Source organism: Lagopus muta, chromosome 5 (assembly GCF_023343835.1).
Source record: "Lagopus muta isolate bLagMut1 chromosome 5, bLagMut1 primary, whole genome shotgun sequence".
Lineage (NCBI taxonomy): Eukaryota > Metazoa > Chordata > Aves > Galliformes > Phasianidae > Lagopus > Lagopus muta.
Genome location: NC_064437.1, coordinates 38,469,161 through 38,485,864, shown reverse-complemented (window position 1 = coordinate 38,485,864; position 16,704 = coordinate 38,469,161). Strand labels below are relative to the sequence as shown.

The window sequence follows — 16,704 nt, the reverse complement described above, 5'->3', positions numbered from 1 at the left end:
CTAGCAACTTACCTGAGCTATGTTAGCTGAAATAAGCTAAGCTTTCATAGCATTGCTGTTACACCTACTTTTTAAAGTGGAGCTGTCTATATACTCTCACCAGATACGCTTCAAATTCCGTATGGCTTTTATCAGACTAAGACCTTCACTATTACATTCAATGTGCCCAGTTGATTTTGGGTTCTGTATGGGCATGTGAAATCTTTCACACAACGCACTCTGTAAGGACAAGATTAGAGTTTTTATTCTCTGAGCGTTCTGTAACCCATCAGCACTGGGTCTTTTTGTTTGCAGAATGGTTTGTCTCCATTGCACATGGCAACACAAGGAGATCATCTAAACTGTGTTCAGCTCCTGATTCAGCACAACGTGCCTGTGGATGATGTCACTAATGACTATTTGACTGCGCTGCATGTTGCCGCCCACTGTGGCCACTACAAAGTTGCCAAGGTTCTCTTGGACAAGAAAGCTAATCCTAATGCCAAAGCACTGGTGAGTACACAGCGGGTTACTATTCACAGCTAAACATTCTTCCAAAGTTGCTGTGAGATTTATTTGAGAGTTATTTTCTGCCTGCTGATGGTTGACAGCAAGGCTGCGTTGTATTACTACAGCATAAGAGAGGATGCTTGAGGTTCAAAGTATTAGTAATGTGTTTCATGCAATCAGAGCAGACTTTTGCTTATGGATGGTCAACAGTCATTTATCTATTTTTAGTGTAACTGGAGCACTTTTGCCTTCTGGTAGCTTGTTGCAATTCTGAATAGATTAAGCAGCTGCAGATGTAACTGCTGTAGTTTTTAGTACAGAGAGAATTCTCATTTTCTGTATGTTCATAAAGAAAATAAGCACTTTCAACCTTTAAAATTAGGGGAATTTTTATTTGCTCTCAAAGATGTGAAATGGTAAAAAATAAGAATGAGTTGCCTAAGCAATATTTGTGGTATTGTGTAATTATAGCAATGGAGCCACAAGCATTTTTACTTCAAAACCACTTCAGCACTAAAACCTGGTAGTATAATTAAACTGCATGCAAACTGAATTCCTTATTTTTTTAAAAAATATATACTTGCAGCCTACTGTCTTTCAAATGTTTTGGTTTTTTTTTTTAATGGGTCTTCAAAAACTGTTCCAAAAAGTTTTACTTCTGAAGTTAATCCCTGTAATGTTATATGAGCTCCTGAAATCCTCAAGAGCTGGTGGGATTGATTATCTTGAGAACAGCACAGGCTCCAAAGATTTGCTCATTTCAGCTTCTCTGTTTACTGTGTCAGATGAATCTGTCCTTGATGTATTTGGTCAACCTATTAGGATATATAAGTTTTGCTCTATATAACAGGCAAGTGGGAAAGATAGTGGTGCTGTAATATTTATTTTAGCATCATATAATAATCAAAGCATCATCAGTTTAATTTTTCAGAGTTGCTGGCAGTGGCCTTTATTAATCTTGTCACCTAGCCACAGGTTTCTATTTCCTTCTATTCTGTCCTCATCTCCACTCAGGATGATTAACTAGATGGGTGCCATATAGTGCAGTATGTGAAACTGAGGCTTACCCTTCCCTGAAACGCATCTGAGTTTACCCTGGATGTTGTCCACTACTAAGGAGCAGATTTGAGAGCTGCTCACACTTAACTGGAACAGACAATTGCACTGACCTCACGTTACAAAGGCTTATGATAGTTGATATGATATGATGTTGATGTTGGTCTTGGATGCTCTGCACAGCTTATTTTCCTGTTCTACTTGTTCTGCTATATCACTTTGCACCAAATAAGATGGTTATTTAAAATGTTCCCATTGCTATGTATGCAGTTCATTTAATGGAAGAGACAAAAACTTGTAAATGTGATAAAGTGTAGTAAAGTGGCATGTAATGAATGAAAGAAGAAATAATAGTAAGGTAGTTTAGAAAAAGATCTAAATGCCAAAGCTTGTAAAGTTTGTATTCTTTTTCATCAGCAGTTCTGACAAGTCTCAAATAAAACAAGAGGGATGAAGAGTGAGCACAAAAAAATGAACATTTTAAAAGTTTTATGTGAATGAGAATTGATTTTTTTTTTTTTTTTTTAATTAGAATGGGCAATATATGTCATAAAGAAAAGTGGCTGTATAAGCTAGGTCGCTTTCTTTCCTCTTCAGAAGATTTTTCTCTCTTTTACAAAACAGTTCAGTGAAGCCAAAACAAACTTGGAAAGAGTTTTGTTATCACAGAGGAATGCTTTGTGTGACTTCCATACACAGGTTTGCCTTTTAATATGTACAAAGTACCAAAAAAAATGTGTTCTTTCTCATTTACAGAATGGTTTCACACCTCTGCACATTGCATGCAAGAAGAACAGGATAAAAGTGATGGAACTTCTTCTGAAGCATGGTGCATCAATCCAAGCTGTGACTGAGGTGAGAAGTGGTCTTTTCACTTTTGTTTGTGTTTCTTTCCTAAAAAATTCATTGCATCTGTATTGATTAATATTTGAGTATTTCTGAAGATCATGTGTCACTCAAGTCAGTGATGATTTTCAGTTAGATAATAAAAGATCATAAAATTGGATAATCAGCTGCTCTAATGGATCAGAATACCCAAAGAATTGGTTCACTTTGGGAAGACAGTGGGAATAACAAGTGACACATAACTGGTAAAATTTTAAGGATGATCATTTCTGTCTATTTCTGTCTGTAATTAAATGTGTAGATGACATTCACACTGCTAAGGAGATCAGGGTGAAGACTGCTTCCTTCAAGACTTAATTCTAAAGGTGGTTTAATTCACAGACCTTGGTTTGACTTTCCACACAGAAATGTCATTTGGCCACCATCGCAGGTCATCTCAAATCAGTTAGACAGCAATCGATACACTACTATTTCAGTCAGCACGAGATGATCGGTGTGTGGTTATTGGCACAATTTAGAAATTAATAGGAACCTATGAGGAAAATTTGGCTTTATCGTATATGTATGCTCTACTAACTTAGGAACAAAGGTCACATATATGAATGTGGGACCATCATGGAAGAAAGCAGGTTAGAAAATGATAAAAAAAAATCCCATTGATTAAAAAAGTTACAAATAGGAGCAGCTCATCTCCCCAGAATGGAATTTCATTTGATTTATGGCTTGTATTCCAATTATTCAGTAGCAAGTCACACAGTTCCCTTCCTGGCTTTCTTGAGAAAGAACTGGGCCTTGCTGCAGCTCACAAAACTCTAGACTAGTTCTTAAAACCACAAGATTTGTGGATGAAGCTTGCAGAGTGTAGCTTGAAGTCATGTTTGTAGAGGAGTGAGAGGCACAAAGAGAACCTTCACAAAAAAAGGCGTCATGTCTGTCCTCCATATTAATCAGTCCCTGTGGAAATAAAACATTTCTCTGTTCATTTTTAATCATTTTAAGTACAAAGAATTTAAAAAAAAAAAAAAAAAAAAAAGAAAGATAACAGTAGTACATTACTATGTGAGTCAACCAGCTGAACCATCAGATTGATACTCTCCTCTGAACTGCTTATACAGACAAATTTTCTGAAAGCAAGAGCTCTTCCTTAATCTCCTGTCACTGCACATGATCTCATGGCTCTGCATTTGTTGAGACTCATTACGGTCCTGTAGTGAGGGGCTCTGCCTGCCTTCCTGCTTCTTCCACTGTCTGTAGCACTGTAACAAGCTTTAAGGCTGAATTCAGAGCTGTAATATTTAGCATCCATATGTTACCAAATACATTGATTAATAAACAGATTATTGAAGGAAATGCTTTTTATCTTTTTCCATGGCAAATTCTGTTTTCCAGGTAGATACCATGCTTTCATTTGCACGTTTCATTTTCAGTTGCAGGCTTGAATCTCTGCAATATGAGTTAGTGTTTATGGTCAAATATGACATAAGTGCTTTGCATTTCCTACGCTCTATTATTTTAAAAGTATTTACTAAGTTAAGTGAATCAGGAAAAAGAAATAACCAGTTATTTTGCCTCCCTGCTTGTGTTTGCTGTCCTGCATCAGAAAGGAACAAAAGTGTGTTTTCCTTGCCTCTATCTTCTTGAGGACTTCTGTACATCAGTGAGGAAGTTGCATAGTCAGGGCATATCCAGAGATCAGTTAAGGTTTCTCCTTCTCTTGATAGCAAAACTTCCCTTTGCAGCTCCTGGCTGGCTGTTGCCACAGTTGTGCAGAAGCAGCTGTGAAGAGGCTTTAGGGTAATTCTACTCCAAGAATTATTGACTTTTGAGTCATAATCCCTGATGTCATTTCCTGCTAGATGACCTTCCATCAATCCAGTTGGTTCTTTAAACTTGTATTACTGCCCTTCCACAAGATATTCAAAATGATGGTGCTGCAAGGTGCTGAGGGAAGGGGGATTTCTTTTCAGCGTGTGTTGTATGTCTGTGCCTCTCCTGCTGTATGCTGTGGTTTTGAATTCAATTTCTCCTGAAGAAACAGTAGAAATTAAGAAATTAAACAGAACAGTGAGCTTTTTTTTTCCACTAAGATCTCAACTGGATTTAATGGGGACAAGGGATGCATCATCTTTTTTGCATTAGCTGTATTTTGTAGAAAGTCTTATCTTTGTACTGAATTCCTGCAGAATTTTTGCTTGCTCATGAGTCATGCTCATCTATGTTTTGAAATCTATGTGTTCTTTAAAGATGTGTATATTTTTTTAGAAATGCAAGCACTTAGGCTTACCTATTTTGAAATAATTTGCTTTTCCCCATAGCAATTTTGTAAAGAAGTGTGGTAATATATGTTTGACGTTGGTTTTCCTTTCAGTCGGGCCTAACTCCAATCCATGTTGCTGCCTTCATGGGACATGCAAATATTGTATCACAGTTAATGCATCATGGAGCATCACCCAACACTACCAATGTGGTGAGTAACAGGTTGCTTTTCAGCATAGCGGGGCTCTGAATGCATGACAGTGTCCGTGAGAAGCACTGTTGGGAAGTGCATAATTCTGGTGTTAGTCACCCGCCTCCTTAGCAGTCATGGCTCCTGCTGGAGTCTTGGGAAAGCAAGGCCTGCTGCCACCTGCTTGGGAGGTGCTTGACAGGTTTAGGAGACCTCAGAAGAGGCTGACGTTAAGCAGACTCTATTCTCTTTATTTTTTTGAAGTAAATAATCAGAACATACTGTAGCTTCTCTCATGTAATTTTTGAGATGTGTACTTGACTGTTCTCCCAGCACCCCGGGGGCTTACCATTTAAGGGAAGTTATGCTGTTATCAACAGATTGCAGCAGATTGTCGGGACATATTGCCTGTGTCCATACAGCCATACAAGTGTGCTTTTCTACTGGATGTGCACTGTGTGCCTCAAGGCTCCCAGGGCATGTGTAAAAATTGAAGTCATAGTTAGATGGTACTTGAAAGTTGAGAAATGGGAGGGCAGTAGAATCTCCTTCACTCTTTTTAGTGCTTTGGTCTCAAAAATCTTGTACAGTGTACAGTTAGAAAAGAATATTTTGTTTTAAGTCTTCATCTGCTAGTTGTATAAATTATATACATTTGCAACACTGTTTTCATAAACGAGACATTTGTTCCTAAAGATATACTTGCATCCAAAAATCTAGGAAGCAGATTCCCCCTGAATTTATTCCAGTTTCCTTAAATTTGTCTTTCATTAAGACTTTGAAACCTTGATAGAAATGATGGTGATGTTTTTTTTCCCCACGTTCTCACATTTCAGTACTTATCAGATAGAAAATGATACTGAGAGAATAGGGCATAGCAGGAGAAAATCCAAGAAAAATATGTTTCTGAATGGACAAAATTTAAAAACAAAACAAAACACTAAAATAGGCTTTATTTAAATGGGTATAATTTTAAACACTGTAAATTGCTAGTAGGAAAAATGCGTTCTCTTTACAGCAAAAGGTTAGGCACAAAGCCTGTTGTGTTAAGGAAGGGAAATAAATTGCTTGGTAGCGTGCAGTTCACAGCTTAATCTCCTATCTTGCTTACAGACAACTCCTATGGATTTTCTAACTGCGATTATTCTGAATTGCATCACCAGTATATATTTGTGATTATTAAATATGTTGCCTTTGTTTTCCTTGTGTGTTTTCTTGTTTGTTTTGTCATCTTTGATATTTTGTTTCTGCTGTTGCTAGAGAGGAGAAACAGCACTGCACATGGCTGCCAGAGCAGGCCAAACAGAGGTCGTTCGATACCTAGTACAAAACGGAGCTCAGGTGGAGGCTAAAGCTAAGGTAAGATGATTTATGTTTAAGGCTATTTAATAAAGCAGGAAATTGCATTCATATTGCATGTGTTATTTGGAAAGAGAAAAGGGAGATGAAGCCAAGGATCTTGGCATAAAGGTCACTAATATTTTGTTACATACTTCATTACTGTAGTCATGAGTGAGCTGAATGTAAGAGGGAAGGCAGGAGATGTCAAATTGCCACCATGATTGTTTTTTCACCAACATATGATACAGACTATTCTATCTTTGAATTTTGATTTGGGGTAAGAGATGCAGGGCAAGGTAGGAGGAATACCTCAAATCTAGTTTTATTTTTGCAAAACTGTGATCACTAGGCTGCTGATGTCTGTTGTCATATCCCTCAAGCATCAGCCTGTATGCATTCAGAAATAGACTTTTAAAGAACGCTTCCTACAGGGCTCACCAGAGAGGTGTCAGATCTGAAACTCCTTAGAAAACAGATGTGGGAGCTTTGGGCAGCTGGAGAAGACTGTCTAGGTCAGCTGGAAAGGAAAAGTAAGTTGCTTGTAGGAGTTTCTCAGCAGCAGATGAAGACGAAGAAGAGCAAGCTTAATAGTGGGTGGATGAATGTGGGAGCCTGTTTCAGTTGGAAGATCACTGTTATGGAAGAATGGGAAATGTATTAATTTGCATTATTCCTCTGCATTTCAAAGAGTGGAATACACAGGAGCTATTTTAATAGCTCAGGATAAGTGATACTGTGGAAGATTCTGTGCAAAACAGAGGAGTTAACCAGAGTCAGTGGAAGGAAAGAATTTGGAAGAGCAAATGAAGGGCACGTACAAGAGAAAAACAAACTTCCTAGATCAACACAACCATTGTCTTGACCTAGCTGCAGGATGAATTGGTCTGTCTACAGGAAAAGCAACCTGAAAGGCATGATATGGGTACTAAATCAAAAAAGTGTGGAAGGCACAGAAGGAACATGTAGAATAGAGCTGGAAAAAAGGAGCAGACTCTACAGAAAAAGATGCAACTGAGGAAAATAAAGGAAGAAGGCCAAGAAATGGTCAAGAGCTACTGAAGAAGCATAGAAAAATACAGAAATAGAAGTTCCAGGATGCACACAGGAAGAGTAGATAAATGGGCATAATGTATGGCCGTTGTAATTGGTGGGATAATAACCAGGATTTTTTTTTCCAAATAGTCACTAAATAAATACAATTTCAAAGAGATGTACTTTTCACTGTGAAATTATCATCTGAGAACTGCTTACTAGTAAGAGCATCTACTTATAAGGAACTCTGACTAAATATTTATAGCAGATATATTTCATATCTGGGAGTAGTCTGACAATAGAAGTGAATCATGTGGTTTGTAAATCTAAGACATTCCTGAAAGTGAACAGCTCGTGTTCAGAAGCACATTCATGCAAACATTCTCTAAATTTCGCACAATGAATTTGAGCAAGCTGCCATTACTGTAATCAACATGCCTCATAAATAACAACTAAACAGAATAGGTTATACACCAGCACTAATACCAATTAGGACTTCAGTAGAATTAATTTTCACATGCAATTTTAAAAAATAGAAAGACAATAGAATCTGACCAAATGTTTTCTGTCAAAATATGAGTCTTAGTTTTCTGATGTAGAATCGTGATTTTTCCCTTTATGTTTAGGATGACCAGACCCCGCTGCACATTTCTGCTCGACTGGGAAAAGCAGATATAGTACAGCAGCTGTTACAGCAAGGAGCGTCTCCAAATGCAGCTACAACTTCTGGCTATACGCCCTTGCATCTTTCAGCTCGAGAAGGCCATGAAGATGTAGCTTCTGTTCTTTTGGAGCATGGTGCATCTTTAGCTATTATTACCAAGGTAAGAGAGATGCAGAAGTGATAGCTTCTATAGTAAAATATATCTGTAATGAGTGCTACTGGCAAGTTAAATGCTAGAATAGTTATATACATATACGAATGATATGAGATTGAGCTGCATGTTGTTTAAAAGGTTCAAAGCTTTACTCTTTAACCTCAGAACCTGATTTATAACACATCCTAGTGATCTGACACGCGTTTCCTTAGAATGAAAGGAATGCAGAGCAGAGATTCTTGATGGGAGTTGATAAGCTGTTGCCCAACCTTGTCCTTGGGTCGTTGAAAAGGAAGGAACCATCTTTCTCTTTAGTCATCTTTTTAGTCATTTTTATATGGGTAGAGCTTTTCCTTGCAAGGGAAAGCCTTCAAACCTTCCAGGGCAGTGAGAAACTATGGACTTGCTTGCCTGTATATGGAACTGTTAAAGGGGAGTAGATAGAAATAGCGTATCTCTGTAGATTGGAGGCATACTTTGCCCCGACTGTCTAGGCACCAAGGAAGAAAGTGCCTGAAGCTGCTATGTGCTCTCTCCTACAGAAAGGATTTACTCCTCTACACGTGGCTGCAAAATATGGGAAAATTGAGGTAGCAAACCTCCTACTTCAGAAGAATGCATCTCCTGATGCTTCTGGGAAGGTAGGACAGAAGTCGCTTCTATTTGCACAGCAAGCATATATGCACACATAATATGATAGTAATACCCTTCTACCTGCTTGCCCTTGCACACACACTAACATTCACATCCTGGTTTTAACTGGAGTAAGTTTCATGTGATATCCTTATTCCTACTTGCACTGCCAGGAGTCTGCAAACTTAACAAAGGTGACTTTTATTGTCACTAATTGACAGCAAAATTATGTCCTCTCAGTACGCATCCAGGGTAATGGAAACACACAACTCCCCTGCATTGCTCCCCAACTATTTACAATCCTTAACAGAGTATTCAGGCAGCTGGCTCTGCTTCCCCAGGCCCCATGATAGGGCAAAGGCCCAGTAGGACTTCAAGCTTTTTAAACTAGCCCAACTTGCATTTTTAAAGATCCAAGGGACAATTTACTTTGAGCAGTGCAGTAAAAGAAAAACATTGCTGAGGTTTTGACCTCAGGGTCAAAATTCCTTACTTGCTCTGTCCAAGAGGCAACGCTGACATGTACTTCTGTGCATCTTCCCTGGAAAAAGCAAAAAGGGCTCACACGTCTCAGTAACTATTTTGAAAGCCTTGTTTCAATTTTTGCTTCAACATTTATCGAAGAATCTGGATACATGAATGAATAAAAAATGTGTTTTTTCGCCTTTTCTCTAATCTTCCAAACTCTTTAGTTTTTCCTGGAGAGGGTCTGTAACAGCACTTGTTTGTTCTGCATGTTTTTAGAGCGGTTTAACACCACTGCATGTAGCTGCACACTACGATAATCAAAAAGTGGCACTCCTACTGTTGGACCAGGGAGCTTCACCTCATGCATCTGCCAAGGTACAAGTACTGGAGAATAATAGCTAGCCTTTCTGTCACTTTTTTTCCTGTCTACATGCTCTTTCTAGAATGTATGTGCTTGCAATTGCAGTGACCTTGTTTATAAAATCTTACAACCACATAAAGGTTTGTAAGCTGTTAGAATGATTCTACAGATTAATAAAACAATAATAAAAATAAAAAATAAAAGCAAATATAGATGTAGAAAAATCTGAAATTATTAGTTTCACTGAAGATTGAGCCTTGCCCCATCTCCATACTTTCAGAAGTCCAGCCAACTTTGTATCACTGCGTCTTAACATCTTCACAGGGCAAGCTTGGACATAATTCTTTGCTGTGCACCACTAGTGCCCCTGTATTGTGCCACAGAAGGTGTGAAAAGTTTCTCAGCACAACATACAATGTTACTGATGTGCTTCATGGTATTTCTAGTTGAGTGTAAATGGACAGTTGAGAAAACTAGTCATAGCCCTGCTTGGTTTGTAATTTACTCTCCAGACAAAGCATAGCGTTAAGATTTCAGATGTGAAAGAATAAATACTTAAATGCATAACAGTTTTATGAATAGAAGAATTTAGAGGAGTTTTTAAAGTTTTTCTCCTTTCTGGATCCCAGTTTTAAATATTGTCACATAATCAGTAGTTGGACAACGGTGATAAGTAAAACAAGGTTGCAAACCTGTGTAGGTTCAGTTAGGCAAGTGTGGTGCAAATATCCTGTTTGAAACAATCCAGATGTATTACTAAAATCACCATGAAGAAACACTGTGGAAAAGGGTGAGCGAGCAGAGCACTTTCAGGCAGGCATCTCTCCTTGATTGCCTTCCACTTACACATGACTGAGTACGGCCATAATAGGAGAGCCCTTCTGCATGGCTAAAGAGGAGGAAAGAAACTGTCATATATGGGAGCTCCCAGAGATTATGGTGCAAAACTTAAATAAACATGGATAGCCTGCAGAAATAGCACAGTCTGAAATCAATAAATGCCAATAGTGGCAATCCGCCAGAGCAATGCCCCAGGAGGTGAACTGAACTGATCTCCGATCTTTTACTACTGCAGCACTCCTAAATGCCATTGTGGGGAAGGAAAGACATTCTGAAAGGGATGAGAAGACACTGACTTTCCAATCGTAACTAAAAAAATCTGCCTTTCACTACCTCTGGATTCTGTGAATCATGTAGGGAGCAGGGGTTGCAGTACCCACTGCAGAAAGCTTGGGAAGCACAAACCAAAGTGGAAGCACTATAGCTTACAGTATAATACTACACAAACTCAAGTGTCAAAGTCACCTTAGCTTCCCCACTTGCAAAAATAATAATAATTTTGCAGCTGCCACTTCAGGCCTTCAGTGCTAGCTATGTCTTCCTGAAAGAGAGCATTTGTTAGTCTTCTGCAGCAAGTACACAGGAGCACACTGAGCAGAGCATCAATATTAAATAAAATTAATGGTAGAATGTTTGTCGCTTTAGGCACCCACAGTGCAGTCATCTGAAAGATGATGTTGGTAACAGCAGATGATTTCCCATTTTGCTAGTGTGGCCTAATAAATAAGGGTGTTACATCATAACTCTCATCACTTGCTCTGCAGTTAGTGAGTTGCTTTCTTTATAACACTCTTCATCAACAGTCATCTTAAGAATTGCTTGTTTTGTTAGCCAGGCCTCGTAGAGGGATCAGTGAGGGGGTGTGGGAAGTGGCCGTGTCCCATACAGTCCTCTAATACAGTTATTCAGATAAACCATTCTTCCTTGTTGCCTAAAATTAGGCTTCTGCTTTATTTTAATTTGCCATTCACTTTGCAATGCCTTCCTTCCCTCTCCCCCTCTCAAGGCTTCTTTTTCTCTCTGCCCTTCCATCTTTAACCTTATTCACTTTTTGCCCCTTTTTCCTGGCAACCAGAATAACCAAATACTGTCCCTCCAAACTTTCATGTTCCTTTCTGCATTTATTTGTAATGACAGAGTGCAGCTCTTACCATAAGAAGATGCTATCTGAATCTGAGTTTCAGTTTTTGTTTTTCAGCTGTCTTTGCCTTCTCTTGGTGACCTGCTCTTTGTCATTCCACTAAAAGTGAAGTATGTCAATTTCTGAGGAAAAGACCTGAAAGTGCACTTGTATTTTGTCATATACAAAATATATGCTATATAGGATTTAACACAGAGAATAGGTGCTTATGTGGTGGTGTCTATTTTACATGTCAGTCTTATGCAGGAAGTCTGAGGGGACTGCATTTGTTTTCCTTGATGCACTTCATCTTCCAAGTGAACATTAATGCCCATGCCCCTCCCTCATTAGCTGCTGTGGCACTGCTGTTCCTGGGTGTCATTTTGGAAGTGCTGCAGTCTGCTTTGCTGAGGTGCTGAGCACTCCCACTCTGCTCAAGTAGGTGCAAATTGCGTTTTGAACAAACAGTACAGGCTGTGTTAAGCTGACTGTTCTGCAATATCTTAATATCTAAGGGCTAACCCAAATAACGTTAAAGGCTATGGAGCCTTTTCCATGTGCAGTTAGTGCTGTACATCTCTCTCACTTCCACATTACTACCAGTGCAGTCTCACAAACGTTTGCATGCCCCTGTGCATTTATTCTCTATTCCTCCTGCATTGCCCTACATCTATTGTATCCAGCCCTGCTGCCTTGTGGGGTGCAGGGAGGGCATGAGCCAGGTGAATGGGTTTGTGCTTTTAGATAGATTTTATTGGACTGTGTAATTTGAAATGTACATGGTAATTACTATACCATATGAAGTGTTCATGCAGCAGAGGTCTTAACTTCTTACTTAGTCATATACATATGCATTTATGTTTGCCATTAGCTTTAAAATAAAGTCTGATACATTTCTAAGTGATGGAAAGTTCTGGATTAAAAAGGTCTTGCAGTTTGTACTAAAAGTGAGTTAGTTGTGTTTTGGTCAGTATTCTGGTATTTGTATGCTAATAATTTATTTTTATTACTCTATTTTCTGCCAAATCATCTTTTAGAGTTACAAAATTTTATGCGTTGATAGGAGAGAAAAGAAGGAAAACAAACTGAAAAAGAATACAAGACAAAAGTTGCATGCTTTAATTTTCCCTTGATCTGAACCAAGAAAGTCTGTTGGTAGAATTAGACTAAATGCTGCAAGAAAAGCAGTGTTTCATATACACAATGCTTTCATTCACACTGGGAAATAGGAAAAAAAAAAAAAAAAAACCACAAGTCAGTAACAGCTGTTGAAAGTTGTGAACACACATCCTGCTCTTCTCTTTGTTAAAGATTCTATCTCATTGTTTAATGAATAGCTTGCAATGAAGTGCTTTCTGTTGACAGAACGGCTACACGCCACTACACATAGCTGCCAAGAAAAACCAGATGGACATAGCAACTACACTGCTGGAATATGGTGCTGATGCCAATGCTGTAACCAGGCAGGGTATTGCCCCTGTACATCTGGCCTCGCAGGATGGCCATGTGGACATGGTGTCCTTACTTCTTACTAGAAATGCTAATGTAAATCTCAGCAACAAGGTAAGTGTTTCCTCTGCTTGGTGCTAAAGCAATAAACAAACATAGTGACAGGAAGGATGGAGGCCTCCAGTTTTATCCAGTATGATTTTGCAGGTTCTGAAAAACACTGTAGGTGTTTGACTACAAATTGCTATTTCTTATAGCAAAGAGAGCAGCGTGCAGCAAGTGCTCTGTCAGATTGAATGAACTGTATTTTGTAGTCCCCAGGTTTTGATGATGTCTAGCACCATATGCTGCAGAGGAATTTATAAATCCATCTCCCTCCCTGTCATGTTATACTCATCTGCCAAAATATGCCACGGGAGAAAATGTCTTCCTCACCCTAGTGCTTAGTGTGATGTTGGGGAGTCACTTAGGAGTCTTCAGAGATGTGCCTGTCCATTAAGCAATGGTAACAGCTAACTTGCTAAGGGAAACTAGTTTTTTTTCTTTGTTTTATGAGGTAACAGTGAGGTAGTCAGAGATTTTGTTGTTGTTGTTCATTAAAGTAAGTGACTCTTCCTCCCAGTACATGTTCCTTACAGCACAGTGACTTTTACTGTAGTTTCTCCTGGGGTCAGGAAGAGAAAAGCTAGTAGATCTTAGTTTCTGCAATTCTATAGATTATTAAGTCTACTCTATGGTAATGTTTCTAGCAAATGTGCAGCCTTCGTTCTTTAAATGCTCTCCCTAGCCATCAGAGATCTTGCAAAGTGCAGTTTCAGTGTGGATTCATGTGACTAATGTAGAAAGGCAAGAGTAAAATTTTTCACGGAGAACATTTCTCATTCTCAGTAGGTAGAAAAAAATTGCGTCCTCTGAGGCTGTGGACGGTGCTGCACAGGGTTGCTTATTTTCAGTCCGTCCTTGAATAGGTTCTCTTGAGGATGTTGATTTGCCCTCATGTCAAAGTGTGGGCTTGTGCAGCATTGGATATGTTTTGTATCGCTGTCATACAATCTGCCACGTACACATTCTGCATCACATTGGCTATGGAGAGCATGATAACTGCTGCTTGGTTTTTTGATGCAGTCCCACCATTAGTTACCTGCAACATCTTCCAGTCCGTTGCTGTTTGGTTGCAATCTCTTGTTTTCTCATTATACAGATATTAGCACCTATGAAAATAATTGTCCTATGCTTGCTTAGCAATGCACATTTCCTCTGAACTCAGTACCTTTATATGAAGCTAGACATTTAAAGCACAACAACTCTGAGTTTGGCAATGGAAGTAAAAGGCCCTTTGTCTTCTTCAGAGTCCACAGGGTAGTTGGGAACTGAGTGCTCAAGTTTCAAGACTTGCTAGAGTTTCAGTGCTGACACTGACTACTTACTAAAACTTTTAAGAAAGTTTGGCCCATAATATTCAAGTCCTGTTGTGTAATTTACAGTTGATTACTTTTATATATTCATGCAGTGGGATCCACCTAACCATTGTTGTCATCAGCACTGCCTTTTCAAGAGCAGTATTGTTATTGCCTTTAGTCAGGAGTCCATGCTGCAAGCTGTGGGTGGAATGTGTGCAGTCCTGTGGAGATTTATTTGGGTTTAAGGATAGGTAAGGCTTAAATCTGAGCATATATTGCTGGTAAAAATTTTGTGGAAGTCTAAGCAATTATTCAAATTTTCTTTTAAAGTCTTGCTCATTCTGAAGAAGTGAATTAGCCAGGAGGGGAAAAAAATACTGTGAGGCTTTTTCCTCAAGTGCATTATAAAATTTGCTATTCTCTATTTAATGTCACACAAGGAAATGTTCCTTGTGTGAAAGAAATATTATCTTCATAGTTTTTAAGTTATAGTTTCTTGCAATTGAATAAATCAGGAATTGCAATACACAGCTTCTAAGTGAAAGTAGAATTCTTCACATCTCTAACTTCAGCAGGACTTTCTGAATTTTACTGATATTGAATTTGTATTTAATATTTATGTGTCACCTCTCAAGATTGTTACCTGCTCCTCCTCATTTACAGAGTGGACTGACACCATTGCACTTGGCTGCTCAAGAGGACAGAGTCAATGTAGCAGAGGTTCTTGTTAACCAAGGAGCTGCTGTTGATGCTCAGACAAAGGTATGGATGCCACTGTCAACATGTATTGTTTTCTTTCATGGAGGCAGAAGCCTGTACACTGATCTGGTAATCAGTTTCAGAGTGAAACAGAAAAAACAGCAGTAAAACATTCCTTGTAATAAGTTGTAGATTATATTTTGAACACTAAAGACATAAACCTCCACATTTAGTATTATACTCAGTCTGTGAGCTGTAAGCTTATTTCTTGCCAAATGTTTAGATCAATATATATGTTTCCTACTATTGAGTTTTACTGAAGGTGAGCAGGATTGAGCTGTTTTTTACGTAAAGAAACTTTCAGAAAAACTAGAACTCTTTCTACAGGGAGTCATGTAATCTTTTACCATATGCACATGCTCATGTAGTTTAGTAGTTTTTACATGTTGCACGTACAGCGCTCATCTAACAGTAGAAACAAAACACAGGAGAACTGTTGTTTACAACATCTATATTTACAGCTGGAGAAACAGTGTAAATGCAAAGTAGGCATTCCTTGTTATTAAGTGGTTAATAGTTTTTCCTATGACTTAATAGAGTTTGTAGAATTGAGTAGTCTTTTGCTGAGCTGTTACTAAGCAGTCATCCATAGGCATGATTCTACAAGTTTATTAGTAAAGACTTACCCTTGCTCTCAGAGCTTGAATCAGCCTTCATGACTGAATGTGCCTACATTTCTCAACCATTCTATTTTGCAAGGTACAGAGCACTAGTCTATTTCATAATACTGGTACATTCTAGGAAACTGACTTTTTTGAGGGTCCCAAACTGAGATTGGGCCAGTGTCCTCCTGATGTTAGGTACTGGATAAATATTGCTCTATTCTGTCTTCAGAAATACTATTGAAGTTGAAACATATACCCCTTAAGAACAAATTTGAAATTATTTAATGCTGTTATCTGATACGGGGTATATATACATGGTGATGGATACTTTCAGACTTACTGACCTAAAAATAGATTTTCTTAAAGTAAATAATTGGACCTCTTGATAAGAGGATTTATAACTATTTTCTAGAATGACTGGGAAGGGATTTTGGAACCCCAAGCAATAATTCCCCCCACTGCACAGTGTTGGTTTGGGTACGGTGTCTGTGACCTAATTCCAACAAGCTGTCTGGAAATTATTTTATACTTGGCGTATACCATGCTTAGAACGTAAAGATGATAATCTCAGTGTTGATTTCATTTAAATTCTTCATGCATTACCTGGATCTAGGAGGCATTCCTTTAGCTGGGTAAGAAATCAGTTGTGATCAAGTACTTGAAAAGTAGCTGATCAAATCAGCTAAAATAAATGAAGTCCCACAGTCTGATCTGGATTGCTTAGAGACTTGTGCAAGATAGAAGCATTAAAAAATCTGTTAAGCATGTATCCCCAAGTTAAGTGCTGTGCTTGCATCGCAGAAATGTGTGCCCAGCCATCCAACAGTACTATCATTTCGTCATCACACTGACATTTCAAAAAAGGCTGAATCCGTCATCATCTCTTGCTGCAGGTTGGCTGACTGTGATTGATGATAGTGGGAAAAGTCATAGGTACTTTCTGTTGTATAATTCCAACTGCACTTTTGTTTTAAGCTATTGATTTCAGTGATGTTATTCTGGCATGAAATTTAATATACTCCTTATGAAATCCCAGGAGTT

General features: G+C 38.5%; 1 protein-coding gene across 22 annotated transcripts in view; it reads left to right on the top strand.

The window, feature by feature from the left end:
* ANK3 (ankyrin 3) overlaps positions 1–16,704 on the top strand; it is a 201,148-nt gene that overhangs the window by 89,142 nt on the left and 95,302 nt on the right. For all 22 annotated transcript variants that reach the window (XM_048946937.1, XM_048946932.1, XM_048946931.1 and 19 more), the window contains 9 exons: positions 295–492; positions 2,302–2,400; positions 4,760–4,858; positions 6,098–6,196; positions 7,837–8,034; positions 8,571–8,669; positions 9,406–9,504; positions 12,816–13,013; positions 14,963–15,061. In XM_048946937.1, coding sequence (XP_048802894.1) covers positions 295–492; positions 2,302–2,400; positions 4,760–4,858; positions 6,098–6,196; positions 7,837–8,034; positions 8,571–8,669; positions 9,406–9,504; positions 12,816–13,013; positions 14,963–15,061 — 1,188 coding nt within the window. The remainder of the gene's footprint in view (positions 1–294; positions 493–2,301; positions 2,401–4,759; positions 4,859–6,097; positions 6,197–7,836; positions 8,035–8,570; positions 8,670–9,405; positions 9,505–12,815; positions 13,014–14,962; positions 15,062–16,704) is intronic.